Source organism: Triturus cristatus, chromosome 5_2 (genome assembly GCF_964204655.1).
Source record: "Triturus cristatus chromosome 5_2, aTriCri1.1, whole genome shotgun sequence".
Lineage (NCBI taxonomy): Eukaryota > Metazoa > Chordata > Amphibia > Caudata > Salamandridae > Triturus > Triturus cristatus.
Genome location: NC_140588.1, coordinates 38,609,490 through 38,629,336, shown reverse-complemented (window position 1 = coordinate 38,629,336; position 19,847 = coordinate 38,609,490). Strand labels below are relative to the sequence as shown.

Genomic DNA, 19,847 nt, shown 5'->3' with positions numbered 1-19,847 from the left:
AATGACGTGTTAACTGCCCTGCTCAAAATACACCCCTTTCTCAAAGGCTCTCTGACACCTTCTGGGGCCGGTGTGGAAGGAGGTGCACCACATGATGCACGTCCTCCTGATGCCCTATTATCATTCTACAAGTAACAATTAATGGCCAGCTCAGATTACCTCTCACGTGAAGCTGGAAAAAGCTTGGAAAAATCAACCCAGTTATATAGAGTTGCTTGAGCCACAGACTAAAATAAATCGGCCCACATGCTGGCCTCTGCCACAGACCCCTCCGGCACAGGCCGATTGCCCGCTCTGCAAATCCGACTCTGCCTTCTACATAAAGCGTCAAAGCTGGGGGTCTAGCTGAAACACAACGAGTTAGTGCTATTGGCATCCACCTTGAATGGCAAGATTTTTCTAGTGGTGGATGAGCGAGACCACCTGTGTCAATACTGGGAGCACCACACAGTGGCTAACAGGGTCAACAGTGTGATTGCAGCACACAGCGCAGGCGGGATCTGCACTGTATGCACGCAGAGGTGGGGGCGGCACACTGGGGCTGCGAGGTACGTGGAAGTTAGGGTGCCCTGCACTTACTGGTAGCTGTAGAAGGCGGCAGCAGCAGCCCAGCTCCAGTCCCTATTTGTCGGGTGCAGAGCAGCAGCAGCAAGCACAGCCCCAGGTTGCAGCTTGTTCGGGTACTGTAGGATGCCCCCCCAAGCAAGCCCAGTTGTGGATATGTTTCACCCAGTTCTTGCTTCTCGGCAGCCATTGCTCAGCCCAGGATAGACAGTAAAGAAACAAGTGTTTGCCAAGCACCTCAGCCCTCCCAGTCCCCCCCAAGCTGACTGCAGAGTCTGACCCATGACACAGAGTACTGCTGCAAAAATAGTGGCCCATAAAAAACAAACCGAGCTCCCGGTCTTGTGCTCCAAGCTCAGTTCTGCCGCTCTGAAGCTCTGTTAATTTAAAGTGAAAGAGCTTTTTAAGTGAAAGTGCTTTTTCTGTTGCTGGCAGCGGGTAGAAGCCATTTTAGGCAGCCTGCTCTGTTTGCACCCTGCCTGCTGGGGTTTTGGAAGATGGATTCTGTTCTCAAAAGCCCACAAAAGAATACAATTTCCTCTCGCAGTTGATGGCAATGAACTTATTTGCCTAGTAACAGAGTGAATTATTAGTGCAGAGGGGCACAAATCTTAGCTGTTCCCCAAGTTATGCACTTATCTCCTTTTGTTGGAAAGGATTGGGAAACAGGTCGTATTCATCAGGGTAGATTAGTCTGGGTATCCTTCATGTGGGGAGTATGTGAATCCTGACAACTATTCTACAATTCAAAGAAGATGTTGGGGTGGCATGTAGATGTCTTCTTATTGAAAGTTGTATCTTAACAAGACATTGCAGCCCCATCAATGCTGTGAGGGGCAGGGCTACTTCGCTATGCCCCTACAAGTCCTGAGCCCACCATATCGGCTGTGAGGCACGAGAGATTTGTAAGACCGACCGAACAAAATGAAGTGCCAGCATGGTTAAAATGTCACATTGTCTACTATTAATGGTTGAAAAGCCACGTTTCTCAAAATGTTAGAAGTCTCACAAGGATTGGATGCTGGCACAAGCGAGCGGCGCTGAAGAGAGAACGGCAAGGGAAGTGGGTGAGGATGATGAAGGGGTGGGGAGATGAGAAGTTGGAAAAGGAGGGCGAGTTGAATCAACAGTGAACAGCGCAAGGAGGGCGATTGGGGGACAGGAGAAGAACCAGCTGTTGGCTGAGCGCGTTCGTACAGGCAATAAACACAAGAAGCTTAAAACACGAGAATGAGGCAAATGAAAAAGTAATGCACCAAGACTAACATAAACAAGCACGGCAGACCTTTCATCAAGCCGGCCAAAACATGAGCAGAGGCAGGTAAACTAAAAAAGAGTGCTCACAAGTGTAATAAATAACATGAAAAGGTAAGAGCACAAGTAACAGTGTAAGTCCTCATGAGAGCTTACAGAAGTTTAAAAGAAGAGACTACTAATATTAACCAAAGAAAAGCAGGAATTTACGAAGGGCAGTCAAAGGAGCCAATTAAAAAGATGGGCTGTGCTTCAAGCCCATAATGTAGGTACAGCATGTTTTGCAGCGACAGCACATACGCTGCCTAGGGGAGACCTAAAAAAGATGCAAGGCAACATCTACAGAATCTCTAGCTTTCAAAACCGGCTCTGGAGTCCTCTCGTTGTGACATGTAATTCCTACAGTATAAATATATACTGACAAAGGGAAAGCAGTTATTAACTATTTTCAGAGCAAAAAAAAAAAGCAGACACAGTACACACACACGAGAGTTGGAGTACAAAAATATATGAACTAATAAAAATGCAAGTAGTGGTTTTAGATTGCAGTTCTGAATACCCTTTGCAAAAGAAAAGGTTAAATACCTTGTTTCTCGAGGTTATAATTTGTTTAATAACTATTCTGTCTGCCAGCACCAGCACCTTCGTCACCGAGGACAGCAGCAACCTGGCAGCTTTTACCACTGCATTTTTGTCAGTGTAAATGGTCACACGCCCATCAGATTCCGGTCGATCTGCGCAGGCCACGTCTGTGAGCTGTGCAATTGTTTCACCTGAAAAAGAAAAAAATGAAAGGTTGGTGGAGTTTTTGGATTATGCCAAATTTAATGACTAAATCGAATTAAAAGTGATAAATCAAAAAAAAGAAAATGGTTTGTTTTATCTTTGGCTCTTATAATCAAATTTGGATATTAATTTCAAAACTGATTTTAAATCCTTTAAGCTCAAACCTGATAAATCTTCAAGAGACAGAGTATTAAATTACATACAGTGACAAGGATTGTGGTAGTAGCAAAGTGGAAATGACAAAGGATTGTCCAAGCATGTGTGCACATACTGAAGTATTTATGTAAAATGGAGGTAGGCTACATTAACTCATGGCCCGGTCACATTGATGTTACCTTGTTTCTGTACATGCAGTATTAACATTGGCCATGATAAAACATGAGGAGGGCGAGGATCAACGGCGGACTCCAATGGCCGCACCTCTTAGTTACATTCCCGTTGTTGGTGATTCGTAATGAAGTCACAATTGGGAGCACAATTTGCTCCTGCACCTGCCGTTGGAAGATGCAAACTGCCAGGCAGATATATAAAAGTTGAGAACAAGTGGAGTGGTGCACTACCCCAATAGTCTGTTTCAGTAACAACGAATGGTCGATTTTCTTTTTTTGAAAAACTTTCTTTATTAGGTAATCCAAAAGATATGTGCAACTAGCCTCAGCCAACGTGTTTCATTCAAAAAGATTGAACTTCGTCAGGGCGTATGTTTGTACTGAACAGTTAAGTTGGATTCCGAAGTAAAATGGTCTCCTTGTGGGAATGGACCGTTTCCAAGTGTGGGGGAGGTCACGTGTGTGATGGCGACTCCAGGGACAGAAAGAGCCTCCTTGATTAGGGCCCAAGTGATGCGTCTGGAGCCGTGAGTGACCTGTGCTCCTCCTTGTACCGCCTTTGGATAATGTGCATTATTATGTGGAAACATTATCCAAAGGTTAAAATTTTACTTACACAAATTCAGCAGTTATAGTTATCTCAAGTAACTATAACTCGTACCCTAAGGTAACTATAACTCACGCACCCACCATGCACAGTTTTCTCATCAATAATTTCATTGCAAATGTTGCAGTGATATTTATATCATAGAAGATGTCATGACTGATGTAATATGTGGGGTAATTATCAGTGCATGGTGAGGGCAGGAGGTATAGTTACTTAAGGGCATGTGTTATAGTTACTTGAAATAACTATAACTGCAGAATTTCTATGCTTTTGAGTGTGTAAAATATGAACCTAACTATAACATACCTGTAACCTTTGTTTTTTTTTAGTAAATCTCTACATTTTTTAAATGCTATTTCCTAGCTATGAGTCCCAGTAACCTTTGTTTTTTGTGTGAATTTCACCGTTTTAAAAAATATATATACATTGCATCACGATTTGACCCATAACTTCAACTCACTAATATACATTTTCACAAGTTTATAAATCCATTTTATTCACTTGGTCATTCTTATTATATATTTTAAAAGTAGACATTTTAAAATGAAGGTAAGGTAACTTATGTATCCTTTCTATAAATGCATTCTATGGATCTAAAGATCCGTCGCGAACCCTCAGACAAATAAGGGGCCAGCCAGTTATATTGCACACATTCAATACTAAAACAACACATTTAATACAAACATATGCCATAGCAATTTCTATAAGTGTATCACTGTCCATTTGTGGGTGTGTGAGTAGCTGTGTGATTGACTTTGTGGGTGTGTGAGTGGGTGTGGTTGAGTGGGTGGTTTTGTGGGTCTGTGAGTGGATGTGTGAGTGACTTTACGGGGGTGTGTGAATGGTTGTGTGAGTGTTTGAGTGGATTTGTGAGTAACTGTAAGTGGGTGTGAGTATGTGCATGGGTCTGTGAGTGTGTGTATGTGGGTGTATGTGTTTTTTTTAAAATTGGGATTTGGATCTGTGGATCCACCCAAATCCATGAGGATCCGAGGATCTGGGTCGATGCTCATGCGCTAAAAATAATCCAGTTTTTGGACAATTTCTGGCCCATGAGGGGTCTCTCACTGACCCCTCCATCAGTCCCATGGGATCAGGGTACCTCTACCCTGACCCCTTTTATCACTTTTACATTTTATTTTCCTCCCCTGGAAACCATGTCCCGATGCACAATGGCAGCCGCCACTTTCCTAACAGGTTGCGGCCAGCCAATCGTGGCATTGCTGTTGGCGCATGGATCTGCATATTTGCGTCTCTAGATGTATATACATCTTTTTACTTTAATAACTCCAAAACTACTGAATAGATTTACACCAAATTATAAAAAGTACTCTTTCTGGACCAAATTTGGTTTTGTTCCATTCAGCAGTTCGGGCTGTAGCAATCTCTGAAATCTCTATGGGAAATAGCAAGGGGGAAATACATTTTGGGATCACCCCTTTTTCTTGGCCCCCGCTTGACCGATCAACCCTACACTTTATAGACAGCAGCTAAAGTGACTGGCACATTAGTTTTGAGAATTTCGTGAAGAATTGTCAAATGGTGCCAAAGTTATTAGCAAAACAAAACTCTTAACTCTGCTCTTCTGAAAACTCAATATTGACTCACAATCACTTTATGCTAAATACGCTCAAGACGGGAATCCTCCTGATTGCTCCCCAAAATCACTCTGCCTCCATTTAAGACTGGCTCAAACAGTTAACGACGCTTAACTGCGCTCCTCGTGTTGTGGACTTCACTAAATCGTTAGGCATAACTCTGGATAAACACCTTAATATTCATGACCACATCAGTGCCACCTCTAGAGGAGCCAATCACCTGCTCAACACAATAAGGAAACTCAAACCATTCCTGCTGACTGATGACGTGCAGCTAGCAGTCCAATCCCTAGTTACTTCCCGCCTAGACTACAGAACTGCAACCTTGGTGGGGCTAACTAAAGCCCCATTGCCCTCCCCCTAAGGGCTACACTGAACTCAGCAGCCAGACTCATCACAGGATCATGAAAATGTGATCAAATCACACCACATATAACTCAACTCAATTGGCTCACTCTCGAAACAAGGATCCGGTTCAAGATAGCCTGCCTGATGCACAAAGCACTTAATTAAAATACTCCAATTTACATAGCAAAAAAAAAATCGAAGTATCTGGTCAGAACCGGACCCTAAGAAGCTCAAACACTCAACTACTGAAACAAAAAAAATTAAAGAATAAGAAAACGTAAAACCACGCCTTTTACGGCCCGCTCCAGGAATAAAGAACGCTCTTCTCCCCAAAATCAGAGCTAACCCTTCTACCGCCTCATTCAAAAAAGAAGTCAAAGGTTTGCTCCTGAAAAGCTGCCTGCAATTATAGATTTGAACTCACTAAAATAACTTTTATCTCATGTTTTACAGCACAGATCTACCTTTCAACCATGTTATGCTTTGATTCTTTAGATCTAATATGATCACCTTATGCCTGCTTAACTTCTTTTATGGCTTGCTTACATGTACAGCGCTCTGATAGCCTGTCGAGTTATGCTTGCGCTTTATAAAACTTTTCAAATAAAATATTTTTAAAATATATATATATATATATATATATATATATATATATATATATATATATATATATATATATATATATATATATATATATATCCATATTATAATAATTGAATTCTCTAAATGAGTTAGAACTTTACCTCCTGGGGGAGTGGTCTGGCCACAAAGAGATGGCCGCTTGACACAGGAACTCTGCGCGCGGACGGGCCCTGGAAGGCGGTCGCGGCATCTCTCATACAGCGGAGACCCATCCACTCAGGCCCCCTCACCTCTGCACCTCCCAGCAACCTCCAATGACAGTGCAGCAGAGGTGGTGACAAGAGAAGCAAAGCCCGGTCCTGAAGGGCTCGCTAGGCCCCAGCTCGGCTGCTTTCTGCCAAGTCGCACCCTGTGGTTGGGCCTTTACGTGGGCTCAGCTCCCCGCGCTGCGCTCACTGGGCTGTCTGTCATCACCCTGAAGTGGGGAGATGCCAAACGGGTGCGCTACCAGGACCTAACAGGGGCTGATTGAATGCACAGCCCCCAGAGGGGCTCAATCTTAACTAAGGGCAGCCAGCACCATCGCATCCCCGCAGAGACTGCACCAGACTTCTTCTTCCTCCAAAGGTGGGGGCCTGGCTTGCAGCCCCAGCGTCATCCCCCACCCCAATGCATCTGACAGCGCAGGTTAAGGAGACTACAGTCTACGCCAGTGTAGGGAGCCCACACAAGACCAACAGACACCGGGCATCGACGCCCAAACCCCAGGACACCATGGCTCCTGCATCCAGTACGGTGGGGGCTTGAGCTGGAGATACACCCCCCACTGGGTCACTGTTGGTGAGGCACAAGGAGAGTGCCCTGCTGCGCTGACAGGCACAAATTACCGGCCCTAAGATAAGCCCAATCAGCATTGGGTGAGACCTGGGTGGAGGGTCTACGGAGGCCTGCAACTCACCTCACCTGGGCGGCATCCCTTGTCCGATATAACCGGCCTTTGCCTGCAAGTGGAAACCACCCAAGGTCAGTGCACACGATCAAGGCTCTGCTCATCTGCTAAACTGGGCCAGTTGAACCCCTGCTTCCGGCTTTTACAATGCCCCTGGTAAACATGTGTTTTACTGGACTAGCGGTGAGTGGCCCCCTTGATCGCAGCATACAGTGCAAAGACCCTGCTGGGTCCCCCCACGACACGCTTGCCTGCCTCCTACTACAACACGGCTGGCCAAAATGGGGAACACAACCCTTCCTACTTCTTGTAAGCAGAACTATCCTTTTCCCATACATAACGAAAAGCCGCTACCCTGAGCGAAGCAAATGTCTGGAGGCCCTTGACATATGAGAAGAGTCTGCTGCCCTCCCCTCACAGAAGACATGGCCCCTGTTGAACCCCTGAGCAGCCAGCGCAGAACCACTACAGCAAACTAGGATCTTTGGCTTGAGAGTCATTCCATCATCTGTAACCTGCTCCATGATCACTGTTGTCACCAGTCTCCCCCCTCCTCCTGGTCTGTCACAGAGAGCCCACTACCTGCGGAGGTCAGGAGATGTCGCCTGGCAAGACCACAGGCGAACTTGCCAGACGGTTGCTTTTCTCCAAAGCTCTAAACTTGCCTCGCTTCACGTCTGCCCCCTCGGGTGTGACTCCTTCTGCCCCAGACCTGCCTCGATCCACGCCTACTAGCGCCCCAGACCCCACCATGGAGCGAATCCTACAAGAGATTACAGCTGTGGGTCAGCAACTGGAGGGCATGGATGCGAACATCTCCACACTGACGTCGGAATCTAAATCTATCCAATTGGACATCGCAAGCTTCCAGACCAGGGTGGACGGCCTGACGCAGAGAGTCTCCATGCTGGAGGACCGCACTCAAGCACTGCCGGAGCGAGACCAGGAACTCTTAATTCTCTGCAGCAATGTAATCGATTTGGAGGACTGGAGCCGGCAGGACAATGTGCCCTTTCTTGGTTTTCTGGAATCCGCAGAAAAGACGGACCCTCAAACTTTCCTCAGAGACATGCTGCCAGCACTCACAGGCCTATCCTTTGATCCTCCCTTCGAGATACAGTGAGCCCACAGCATAGGTCCACCAAAAAGGGGGCATCCACTCGTCGAAGACCTCTCATTGCCTGTTTTTAGCAGCACGAACTGGCGAGACAGCTGATCTCAGCGGCCCGGACCCACAGCCCATATGCGTACGAGGGTCATGAAGTGCGGATGGCGGTGGATTTCTCCAGGGAAACCAATGAACGCCGCAAAGCCTTCCTATCCTTCAGCTCCATGCTTCAACAAATGGACATGAAGTACAGACTCTTCGTACCGGGTCGATTACGGATCACCAGAGATGGGAAAGCAAGGGACTTCTTTGACCCCGAGGACCTGCATAGCTTCCTTAATGACTTCTCCAACCAGGACATGGACACCACTTCCCCTACTACCTCAGAGGGGCAAGCACTGTCACAACCCACCCACGCTACAGCCTCAAGCACCCACCGACGGGACCTCAGGGGCTCCCAACACAGAGGCAGGGATCACAGCAGGTCTGCTCGCTCCCAGGGAGACAGAGATCAGGCTCTCCAGGCAGTGACTGCACTCACAAATGAACACAATAGAGATAAGTCCCGCTCTCCCCTAAAACCTGCCTCTGCTCAAGAGATCGGCACCTAAGACCCCAGCAACCAAGACGATTCCGGTACCTGAAAGGGACTGCAGTTGGAGTGAAGAAGACTGAAGGCAGCAGATGGCTGACTACCAGCATGCCTTTTACATTGCCTAGCTCTTTATTCCTGTATCTCTCAATGATTGTTTAATGCCTTTCTTTTTGTTCTCTGTCTGCTCTTCTTACGCTGATGCTGGTTTAGAATGTTTTTCATTGTACTGCATCGGCACATAGCCCCTCCACCCCTATGATCACTGTATGCTCCTGTGTACCATCCTATCACCCAAGAGAGGCCTACACACCCTCTCCCTATGAAGACATCCTCTTGGCGCTGTTCCCCATGCTGGGGAAATGACCTGCTGCCAAACATCTGCCTTGAGAAACCTCGAACCCTTTGCCTCCCATCACTACCCCCGCAAGTTTATACAATCAGTCACACAAGCTTGTGTGCCTCCCCACCTGCCTCGACCCTGGAAGGTGCCCTCCCTGCGCACCGCTTCCGCAAGCCTAGACCCGCAGAACAACGTCTAACGCCCTGAGTGCTACGATCCTCTTTGCACTCCCCACCATGTATCTTAACCACCAACCTCCCCTTTACCGCCCCTTCCCTGTCCCCATCCTCTGCCCCCTCCCTAGTTTGACCCAGAAAAGCGAGGCTCCCTCTGAATATCATCAGGCCGATCTCCACCCACTGAAACCCCTACAGTGTGTCCGGCTTTCTTTGCCCACCTGCCCTACCTCATCCCTTTCTATCCAAGCCCTACCCACTCCTTTCCTTTCCTCTCCCCTCCACCCCAACCTCTCCCTTCCTCGCCCCATCCCTTCAGTACAAAGGGCTGGTCTTTTACCTCAGTCGAACAGCCGGCGATGCGAGGCTACCCAATGCGACATGCTCACATCCTGTGTGACTGCCCCTCAATCCAACCTCTCTGGACATATGTATGGGACACCCTGGGTACGTCCATGCCCCTCCAGCTCTCCTTCACTCCCCCCGTTCTCCTCGTGCATGACCTTAGAGGTTCGCCAAAACGATCACGACCGCAACGCCACCTCCTACACACTGCAAAGTCCCCCAACACCATACATCTATGCACTGAGCACTCTCCCGTACTAGGGTCCTGGAAAGTCCCCTTACCTGTCGACCACCCCCCTCTCACCCTTCCTCTCTGTGCCCACCCCATTGCCCTTCCCCCTTCCCCTCCTAGAGCGACCCTCGACTTGGGACTAGTGACATGGACAACGATATCCCTCCAACCACTTAGGTCTTCCCCCGTCCCTTCTCCTGCATCGCGTGCGAGCCCCTGGTACATACTCCTCCCTCTCTTTACCCTCACCGCAACTTGAGGCGGCATTTCTATATGGACCGCCACATTGTTCGAACTAGACAAGCGCCAATCCCCTCTGCGCCCCCACCGACCTACAGACGAGGCCCGGCATACAATGATAGAATAGACAAAGGATCAGATATCAACCCCTCATCCCTGTCCCGCGCACTCCCCTTTACACTACAGATGCTCTCTCCCTCGCCCCGTCCCTTCCTAAACCCCTGCCACTAGTTTCACTACCTATTGTGATTAACCATAGTATTCTAATTATGTTTGACATACTGTTGTATACCTGCATTTGAAATCCTGTTGTACACCGCTTTTGCAACAATCAAAACATTACAACACAAATAAAAGAAAAGAACTTCACATTCTGATTGGGTAGTCCAGAGGGAGTCTGTGAGACGGAGCTTCCAGAACTTTCTGCTGTGCATTAATTGTGTGTTTCTTAGAACAGTTAGCAGATCCTGTCCTGCCTTCGCTAACAGTAGACCTCTATCAGCTCTGCAGATTCCTCTTGCTGAGGGTGTTGAGCTTTATGTTTGAATGCCTGTTCCATTCCCGAGAACTGTAATTTAGTTCCGCTGATGTTGACATCTACCTCTACTAACTACCCTTTGTCACGTTTGAAGCTTTATTTAGATTAGAGAGGTTCCTATATGGAACCTATCTACTTTATAGTCTGTGCTTTGTACCTTGTTATAGTTTGCATCTGCTTCTTTATAATATACAAATTCAGACTGCATAATTACATGGTTAAGTACAGCTTTTGGATACATTGATTTTATTAAAAGACGGTTGTTTGTAACCTGACTAAAATGTGCTAATAAACCTTCATGGTTTAGAGGCCAACCTCTCTGTCCTCATTGTGAAGCCACATTGGTTTCACAGTTACTGAAATGTATTTCTGATGCTGGCTCCTTTCATACGCTTTCAGTTGACAACTAAAGGTCCATACGACCAATGGAAGACTCTGTGCGATTACCACATAAGGGAGCTTCAGGTACAGGAAAATCTGCACCATCATTGACCTCTTGCTAAATTTTTGCAGAAAATGAGTGCCTAAAATACACTTGGAATGGCTTCAGGTCGTTCCCGTTCTTTTCTTGTGTGGTATACCAAAGCACAAAGGTAAAATGCTGTTTTTTAGATTTGGGAATGCATGATGTTTTATGACCTGCTGCTGACAGTGAATTTTGTGTTCTCCTATTCTTTAATTTGAGGAAATAAAGGTTTTTGAAAATATTTTGAGGTTTGCACGACATAATTGCTCAGGAAATGTTCCACAAGCGACAAAAGTCACACCTTCCTTGCTTTTCTATGGATGTCTATTTTTTAAACTGTCTGCAGTTAGTAGGTTTCTTAAAATATCAAGCACTCCCTGAATGATGAGCTTAAAACAACCTACTTTGGGAAAAATGTGCTTCCAGAATTCACTGAACCTGGTCACAGTTTATATCCGGTTGTTTCCTGTACAGTATGACCATCCACACATGAGGTGCTTATGGTATTGTCAAGAGAGAGGGCATATCGGATGGTATGGCGTTCACTGGTATCACATGGTATGCATAAAACTACATCTACTATTAGAAGAGAATGTCAACAAGAAACAGTTTTTGCAAAAACTGTGTCCAACCCATTGCAACTTTTTGGGAAGCAATCTTTTCCTGAACTCATTCTTGAATGGGTATCAAAAATGCATATTTTTCATGTTTGTATTAATTTAATTTTTGCGGGCATGCGAAGCAATGTTGGTAAATAACAGGAAAATAATGTAAGCCACAGCTAAGTAGGTGGCTCTTAGTAATCAAGTGGTTAATGATGCAAACATATTTTGGCTTGCTGGAGCTTGCTCTTGACTACAGTTTAGGTTAAAGGCTCACTAAGAGAAAAACTTTACGCTGAAACTTTAGTTGACTCTTTACAGTTTCCAATACAGCCTACAAAATTTAATTTGGCCATGCCTGACATTAGTAATAAAAACGTTTGTCCCTTTTCCCTCAATCATTTGTACTTGTCAGGATGAATTTTCAGTCAGTCCATGTGGTTCTGATGAATGGGAAGTGAAAGCTACTGGGACTCGGTTGGTGGCCTTGTGCCATAACTGTGTTTGATTCAGGAAACACTAGAGTGAAGGTATTATTGTTTCCAACACTTGGAAAGCATTGTAGAAAAAAAGAAAGGACTTGTGGACCCAAAGGAAAGTACTGCCCATAAGTAAATGACTCCGTATAAAACATACAACAACCTAAAATACTGGACTGCAAACATACTAAATATCTGTCAATACTGTTATTTTTCATACGAACAATTACAAAGAATAATAAGCAAATAGTTCTCTCAATTGGGACCTTTTCGTATAGCCAATACTTTTTGGAGATGGTGAACAGCATCCGTAAAAAATACAATGTTTGTTTGACAAAAAAAGGTGAAATGACATGGCTGCTGTTGGCGGTCACAGCCTTGTGTAGGCTCGCACACACGTCAACACGCGTGTGCATGACTACAGAATGAGGCAAACGCCTTTTCTTTTCTTTTGTATTGCCCATTCTAAGATGGTAGGCACCACTTAGATTGGTCAATAAAAAAAGGCACTTTAAGTGAGCGAAAGCACTTCTGTTGAAACAGAGTGCCCAGCAGTAATATGTAGCCGCAGGAACCTTGAAATAAATGCCAGCAAGGTTGGGAGAGCAACAGAGGAGCAGGTGGAAGTGTGGGGAAAAATGGTACCTCAAACTTGGGACACCCTAAAACGTAACTCAATCAGATTTCCCACAATTTACTGGACTACAGATGATGTTAACCTTAATTTCATGAGGGAATGTGTCCCACATTAGGGCACCTCCCAAAACCTTCAAATCAAGCAAACTACAATGTGTTCATTGACTTCACTTAAAAAATAAGCAGTGTAGTGAATGCCATGAAGGCTCTCAAATGCAGAGTTATACAGTGTGTAAAAAGTAGAAAATATTTTAGGTCTCAATGGACAGCAAAATCAGAAATGAATCGGACAGCATCTCTAGTAGAACAGGAAAGTCTTCTGGTTCACCTCCAAAATCAAGGGATTTTGTACACAATTCTTGCACAGAAAATGAGACCTTCTCTACATCTGTCATGCTGTGAGCGAATGCATCAGTTCTTACGCAAATCAGAGCACATAAACATCACACTAGCTTAACACCTAAGCACTAACCTATTACATGAATAATTATTCAGCACCCTCTATGCTATTATCATCTGGAGAAGTTCAAACAGAACAAGATACATTGACTATGACATGTTACGTAATAAATCTCAGAAAAGAAACGGAAGACATGGCAACACGTTGCATGTTGCATCTGAGCTAATGAAAAAGTTCATCATGAACAGAACAAGGATAACAGTAGACATCTCCTATATTTCAGCTTAATTGTGTACTGTGGAGCTTGGGGGAAAATGATATGTGCAGGGGGAAGCACAGGATGAGTGGCAGAGATGACTCATCCTAATCAAAATTGCGTCTCACACTAAAATGCAGTCTAGTTAACATATTGTCAGAACTGAGATAGTTGAACCACTCATATTTGGATTGTAAACCAAGTTATGGAACTGTCATTATTAAAGTTGATTACCTTTTTTGATGTTAGAATTTCGAGTACTGTAGCACTTGAATACTGTACATATGTGTTGTCCAGTTTGAACAATATATTTCTTGAAGTAACTGCTCAAAGATATTTGACAAAGAAGAACTGCAATAAATGAGGAACTCTGTATCATGTGTATGTCAGATCGTTATTGATTTTTAGTATAACTGACTCTCTGCGGAACGTAACATTGATTGTTACAGTGGGAATTTGTACTTATAATTAAGTTGTTTTTGAAGGGAACTGTGAATCTTAGTGGATTTGAGTCTTAGCAGGGCCACTGGTATTCATCGAATACTTTTTTTCCTATAATTCCCTTTTAATTTATATTACACCTTGTTTCTGGTTGCTACTTACTTCAGTGATCGACTTTATGTTAATTCTCTTGCATTATTAGATTTTGAATTTTTACAACTGTGGATTCTCCACGATTTAAGTAATTACTTTTTGCCTTCCGTAATTAACTTAATTTTGAACAAACCTTTATGATTTTGACTTGGATTCTTGTCTTGAGGAGGTTTCATTTAATTGCATAAGGCTTAGTCTTATGAGGCTCAGACAGCCCCAATCCAACGCCTGGACCCTCTTAATTATTTTAATTAGAGCATTGACATATTTTAGGTGGGGAATGCAAGCACTGTCCCAATTAATCTAATTAAGAATAATTAATCTAATTAGTGAAACTTTACGGACTCCCAAAATATTCAGAACTTGGAGAATCCAGGAATTATTTATTGTCTTGAGTGATGTAAATGTTGTTGGTAGGTGGTATTATTAGAGCTTTGTGAGATGTGTGATGTCTAGCAAAGGTGTAATGTTTGTATGTCAATGGTAATGTGTTAAGTGTATGCGTTGAAAATGTAAAATGATGCTGTATTACATTGTAATGTGTTGCATGAATCACTAAACCTGTATAGGATTATGCCTTTTGATGAAGAGACATCGCAATTTTATGTGATTTGTATCTAAAGGTTTAGTTTTTTTTAGATTTAGGTGTAAAAGTGTCGGATTTATGGGGAACTTGATTTACATGAAGTTGTCTGCTAACTAAAGTTGTGACGCCAGTTTATAAGTTGAAGTTTCTAAGATCCATAATAGTCTAAATGCGAATAAAACAATTTATAAGTAGTGGTGTTTATTCTGTGCTTGAGGACAGACACTCTGACTTGAAGGGTAAGTTTCCGCTGGTCTAAAACCTATCTTGGTGTAATTGATAGTGCTAGAATGTACTATTCATTTTTTGGGTGTAATTCATTTCCTTCTCGAGTCGAGATAGGCAAAGGTTTGTGCGCACTGATATTGCATACTCTGAATAGTGTTTTGTTTTGAGGTCGTATTGTGAATGGTTGTGTTAGTATTACACATATTGTGAAGTATGGATAAATCAAAGATTCCTAATGAATGAGGAGAGGCAGAGCCTTCAATTGGTGCACCCACCCATTAAATGCTAGTGGATCATGGCATTTCCTGTGAATTATATGTTTGATGCGAAAAGAAAATTGAGAATCTGAGGCATGTCATGTTCGAGATGAAGCCGCAGCCAAGACCTGCGCATTTCAAAGCATACAATACGAGGGATATATGTGGTGAATTAAAAGGCACATAAGAAACTGCTTTAGGCTCAGATAGGAAAAGCTATTACCCACTGGTTGGATGCGAGATTAAGTTTTTGGCAGAAGGCATGGGGAACGAATATGCTGGGGACTGTGGGTAAGTTTCCTGTATTTGCCGGTGATTTAGCCAAAAATAAAACAAAAGACAACAAAAACAATATTAAAGATGAGGAAAGGAAGAGAATGTGAGTGATTCTGAGAAAGAGGATGAGCTTATACATTCTGTGTTGATTGATGCAAGACTATCTCCATTTAATAAGACTCATGGGCAAGTGTAGGAAATGGGAGTAGGAAAGCAGAATGTAAGGTGAGAGGAACTAGAGCCCGGTCCGTCCTCAAAAAGTGAGGTTGAAGCGTTGGAGAATAATGTTTTCAAACCTAAAGATGATCTAGAAATCATGGCAGAAACAGGATTTTTTAATGACAAAATTTCAAAACATGATAAAGATGAATAGGCAAATTGTGGTGCAGATGCAGGGAAGTGTGTTCATCGTGCATTTGAAGGGTTTGAAAAATTGGCTGAAGAATTGAAAGTGGATTTGAAAAAAAAAAAATTCATGAGAATTTTAGAACGAAACTGAATTACAGAAAAAAAGAAGATTCAGCTTTTACTGGAGAATCTGAGAGAGTTCCTCAATATAATTAGAGGATCACGGAAAGTGATGAGATACATAGACAAATAGACAGAAGATCCTGGTAAGTCTGGAAAATCAAAAAAGCGTTAAATAAAAAGAAATGTGAGTATGAGTGATTCTGAATGCGAAATGACTTTTGAAAAATTATTTCTGTCAAAGGTAGTGACTGAAGGAGCATATGTGTCTGTGCCTTGGTCAAGAAGTGACTTGTGGGGTTTTTTAAGAATTTCCTGAAGCTTAGAGAGAAGCCAGAAAAGTGGTATGCTAAGGTAGAGATAATTGTGAGTATTTGAAAGGTGCATTGGGAGTATCTAGATGTGTTGCGTTAAATTGTAGTACCTAAAGGTTAATGGATCCAGTATAACATTATTGTTCAGTGGCCTGAGGAAAAACCACAGTGAGTTGGACCAAGTAATAAGCCTTTTCCAATTCTCACAGAGAAATATAAAAAGGTTATTGAGCATTTAAAAGGAAAGGTTTTCAGAAACAAGGCAATTGGTCAGAAATCATGAAAGAAGCACAAACCTCAGATGAGTCAGCGCATGCACATTATCAGCGATTAATGCAGATTTACAGGAAGCACAGTGGAGTCAATGATCTAGCAAAAGAAGGGGCGTTGAGATTTGTTTTAGCTTTTGTGTTGGGATTGCACCTGGAGACCAGTGTGTCCAAATCATTAGAAAGGTTTCTTGCCTATGAAAGGTATTGTAGTGATTGTTGCAATGCGAAAAAGAAAATGAAAAAAGAAAGGGTGACGGTGACTCAAAGTTCAAAAACATGGGATCGAGTCTTTTAAGCACCATCGCCGATTGCAATTTGTGCAAGGTGGAAATAGTGGTAGAGGTAGAGACTTTACAAACAATAATGGTAACATTAATATCAATTCTAACAAGGTTTAAGCATAATCAGGAGCATGTCGCAGTTTGGTAAAAAGGGTCGCGGGAAACAGGCTTGCAAATTTAATCCAAATAGATATCAAAATAAGTAACAAACAGTTCCTCAAATGCAGTAGAATAGTGAGATGTTGCAGAATGGGATAATGCAGTCAATGGCCACAGCCCCAACGGCCTCTGTGCAGAAGATGCAGAATTTAAGGCAGTTCAATCGGAATATGCCCTCAGCCCCAGTCATACAATAATCTATGCAAAATATTACAAGAGAATTTCAGGTAAACGTTACATTTCAGCAGAAACAGTCAGTAATGACAATTTTCCACAGTTTTCAGCTACACTCCTGGGGCCAGATGTACAACCATTTCTGCATGCGCAAACAGGTTTGCGTAACTGTTTGCGCATGCAAAAATGGCATGGGGTATTTACAAACCCTATTTTGCGAGTCGCATGCGACTCGCAAAATAGGGTTTTGCAACTCCTTATTAGGTAGGGGCGTACCCTTCCTAATAGCGTACACAACCCTATGTACAGATGCTTTGTGTCCGCAATTATCGGCACAAAACATTCGCAAATTACCACCCTCTTTAAGAGGGTGGTAATGGGGTCACAAAAGGAAAGGGCTCCCCAGGGGCCCCCTTCCCCTTTTCAAACGCAGGGGAAAATATTTTTTAAGGGCAGGCAATGATCCCAGGGATCACTGCCTGCCCTTAAAACATGAAACAAAAACATTTAATTTTTCCTTTTTTAAATGCATCCTGTTTTCCTCTAAGGAAAACGGGCTGCATTTAAAAAAAAAAGAAACTGCTTTATTGAAAAGCAGTCACAGACATGGTGGTCTGTTGCCCCCAGCAGGCCACCATCCCTGTGAGGCTGGCCATTCCCAATGGGGTCGCAAATTGTGAGAGGCTCATTAATATTCATGAGCCTCTCTATTTGTGACCCCATTGGGAATTGCTAACAGTGTGTTACACACTGTTGTACATCCTAAACAGTGGCTCGCAAATTGCGAGTTGCAAAAGACTCGCAATTTGAAAGGCGCTATTTTGGCCATCGTACATCTGGCCCTAGGTTGCTACAGGACAGAGTTATGCGCCCTACTTGGTACAATGACAGTGCCTGAAAGGGGAGGAGGATGGAATGCTTAGTACAGTGCTAGAGATAGACCAGGAAGGTCATTTTATCGAGGGAGAAGAAAATGGCCATCCAGTAACAATTTTAATTGCTACATGTGCTACTAGATCCAGGGGAAGATCAGTAGTTCCCAATGTACACTTCCCAGGAAAAGAAGTCCAAGTTGTACACATTTAAAATAAACAAGTGTCTAATAAGTTGTCAGAACATGTTCCTTTTAAAATTGGTTCGAGTGGTAATAATCATGATTTCATAATTAGTGAGATGAGTCCAGTGAGTTTGTTGGATCGTAATCCATGAGCAGGTTAAATTGACGATTTACTGCACATTGAATATTGTTGGTATTCAAACAAAAGATGATAACATGGACTTTAAAATAAAATCACAGGAGACAACGGTTACATTGTTTTCAGTTCCCACACGAGAGGATTTACTGCCAGATTTAAGGCACACACTGAAAAAGGAGGTTTAAGATTTTACAGGAAAACAAATTGGGTTGATCAAAAGTGCACAGCAGTAGAGATCACTATAAAACTGAATGAAGTTTATCTCAGCACTTCTCAATATAGTGCTAAGTGGAGAACATTGCAGGATTTGCACAGAATAAATGACAGTGTCCTGTGGCACTGAATCAGGCAGGGATTTTGTTACAAATTCAAGCCAATGCAGAACTGTTCATGGACACTGATTTGTGTCAAACAACTTTCACTGTCCCTCTTCATGAGAACAGTCCCTATCTTTTGTTTTAGATTTTTTTGATTTCCAAATAGAATTTTTGTCAGGCGTAAAATCCCACAAGGGAAAGCAGAGAGCACCTAATTCTTTTTCCAAATACTGAAGTATGATTTAGAAAGGTTAAATCTGTCTTTAGACTCCATTCTGGTGCTGTACATTGATGTTTTCATTATTGCAGCCAATTCAAAAAAGCGCTTATGATGGGCCGGGAGTGGCTGACACTGGCAGAGACCCTGGATGCACTCTATACACATCGACTAGTGTTCTAGTCGTGTTGGACGTCCAATCCTTTTTCCTGCTATAGCGGGCTCCTATGTTGGTAGAAAAAGTGCAGGAGGAGGATGATCTAGAATTCGAAAGGAGTGGGGAGCGGATGGCAGCGAGGAGGACCAAGATGGACAAGTATGGGGGAGGAGTGCAACTGGAGAGAGCCAAGTCAGAGACACCGGACAGTGTGGCACGGACTCTAGGGTTGGCTGCATCGTTTGAAGACAGGGAGGAGCGATTTCTACGAACCAATGCAATCTTCATGTACCTGGGGAAAGTTGAGAAAGAAAAGGCAGCCGCGACTCTGCAAAAGAGTTGCGGGTTCAGACAAATGACACAGGAGGGGGTAACCACTATTGTATGCTGGTTGAATACACTTGTGTACCTGGTGGGGATATACCTATCTCTTGGCATGCACTGCAGGTAAGTCTGAGAGATCTATTGAGACCATTTGATTTTCTGTATTGTCACTGAATGCATCAGTCTTACACTTTTGGGCACAAAGTTGTTTGAGAATCCTCACCAGTGAGGGGAACTGCTATGAGCATCACAGGCTTGTTGTATGTGGGTCTATGCTGAATGGAGCAGGTGTGAGATGTATCTGAGCCGCCTTAAACAAATGAAGATGTTGCACTGAATTAACACTTTGTGGTGATACTGGTGAAGGGATCTTATGGTGTCTGTGGCCAGATACTCATAGCCTCAAACTTCTATTTCCCCCAAGGCTGCCACTCAACCACTAATGGAGGACATCAGAGAAGACCCCTATGAAATCTCTACCTACAGAAGAAAGCTCAGACGGAGGATTGGGCCTATTCAGCCTGCTGCTTTATTTGTCATAAGTTTAGTAACAATCAAGTTAAAAATCAACTCTCTGGTATGGGTCGTGTCTTGGCG

The 19,847-nt window shown here is 43.5% G+C and overlaps 1 protein-coding gene across 1 annotated transcript in view; it reads right to left on the bottom strand.

Annotated features, from left to right (window-relative positions):
- The window catches only part of CTNNAL1 (catenin alpha like 1), an 862,216-nt gene that overhangs the window by 474,506 nt on the left and 367,863 nt on the right, over window positions 1-19,847 (bottom strand). Inside the window, exon 3 of the mRNA XM_085606809.1 lies at window positions 2,404-2,591. Coding sequence (XP_085462935.1) covers window positions 2,404-2,591 — 188 coding nt within the window. The remainder of the gene's footprint in view (window positions 1-2,403; window positions 2,592-19,847) is intronic.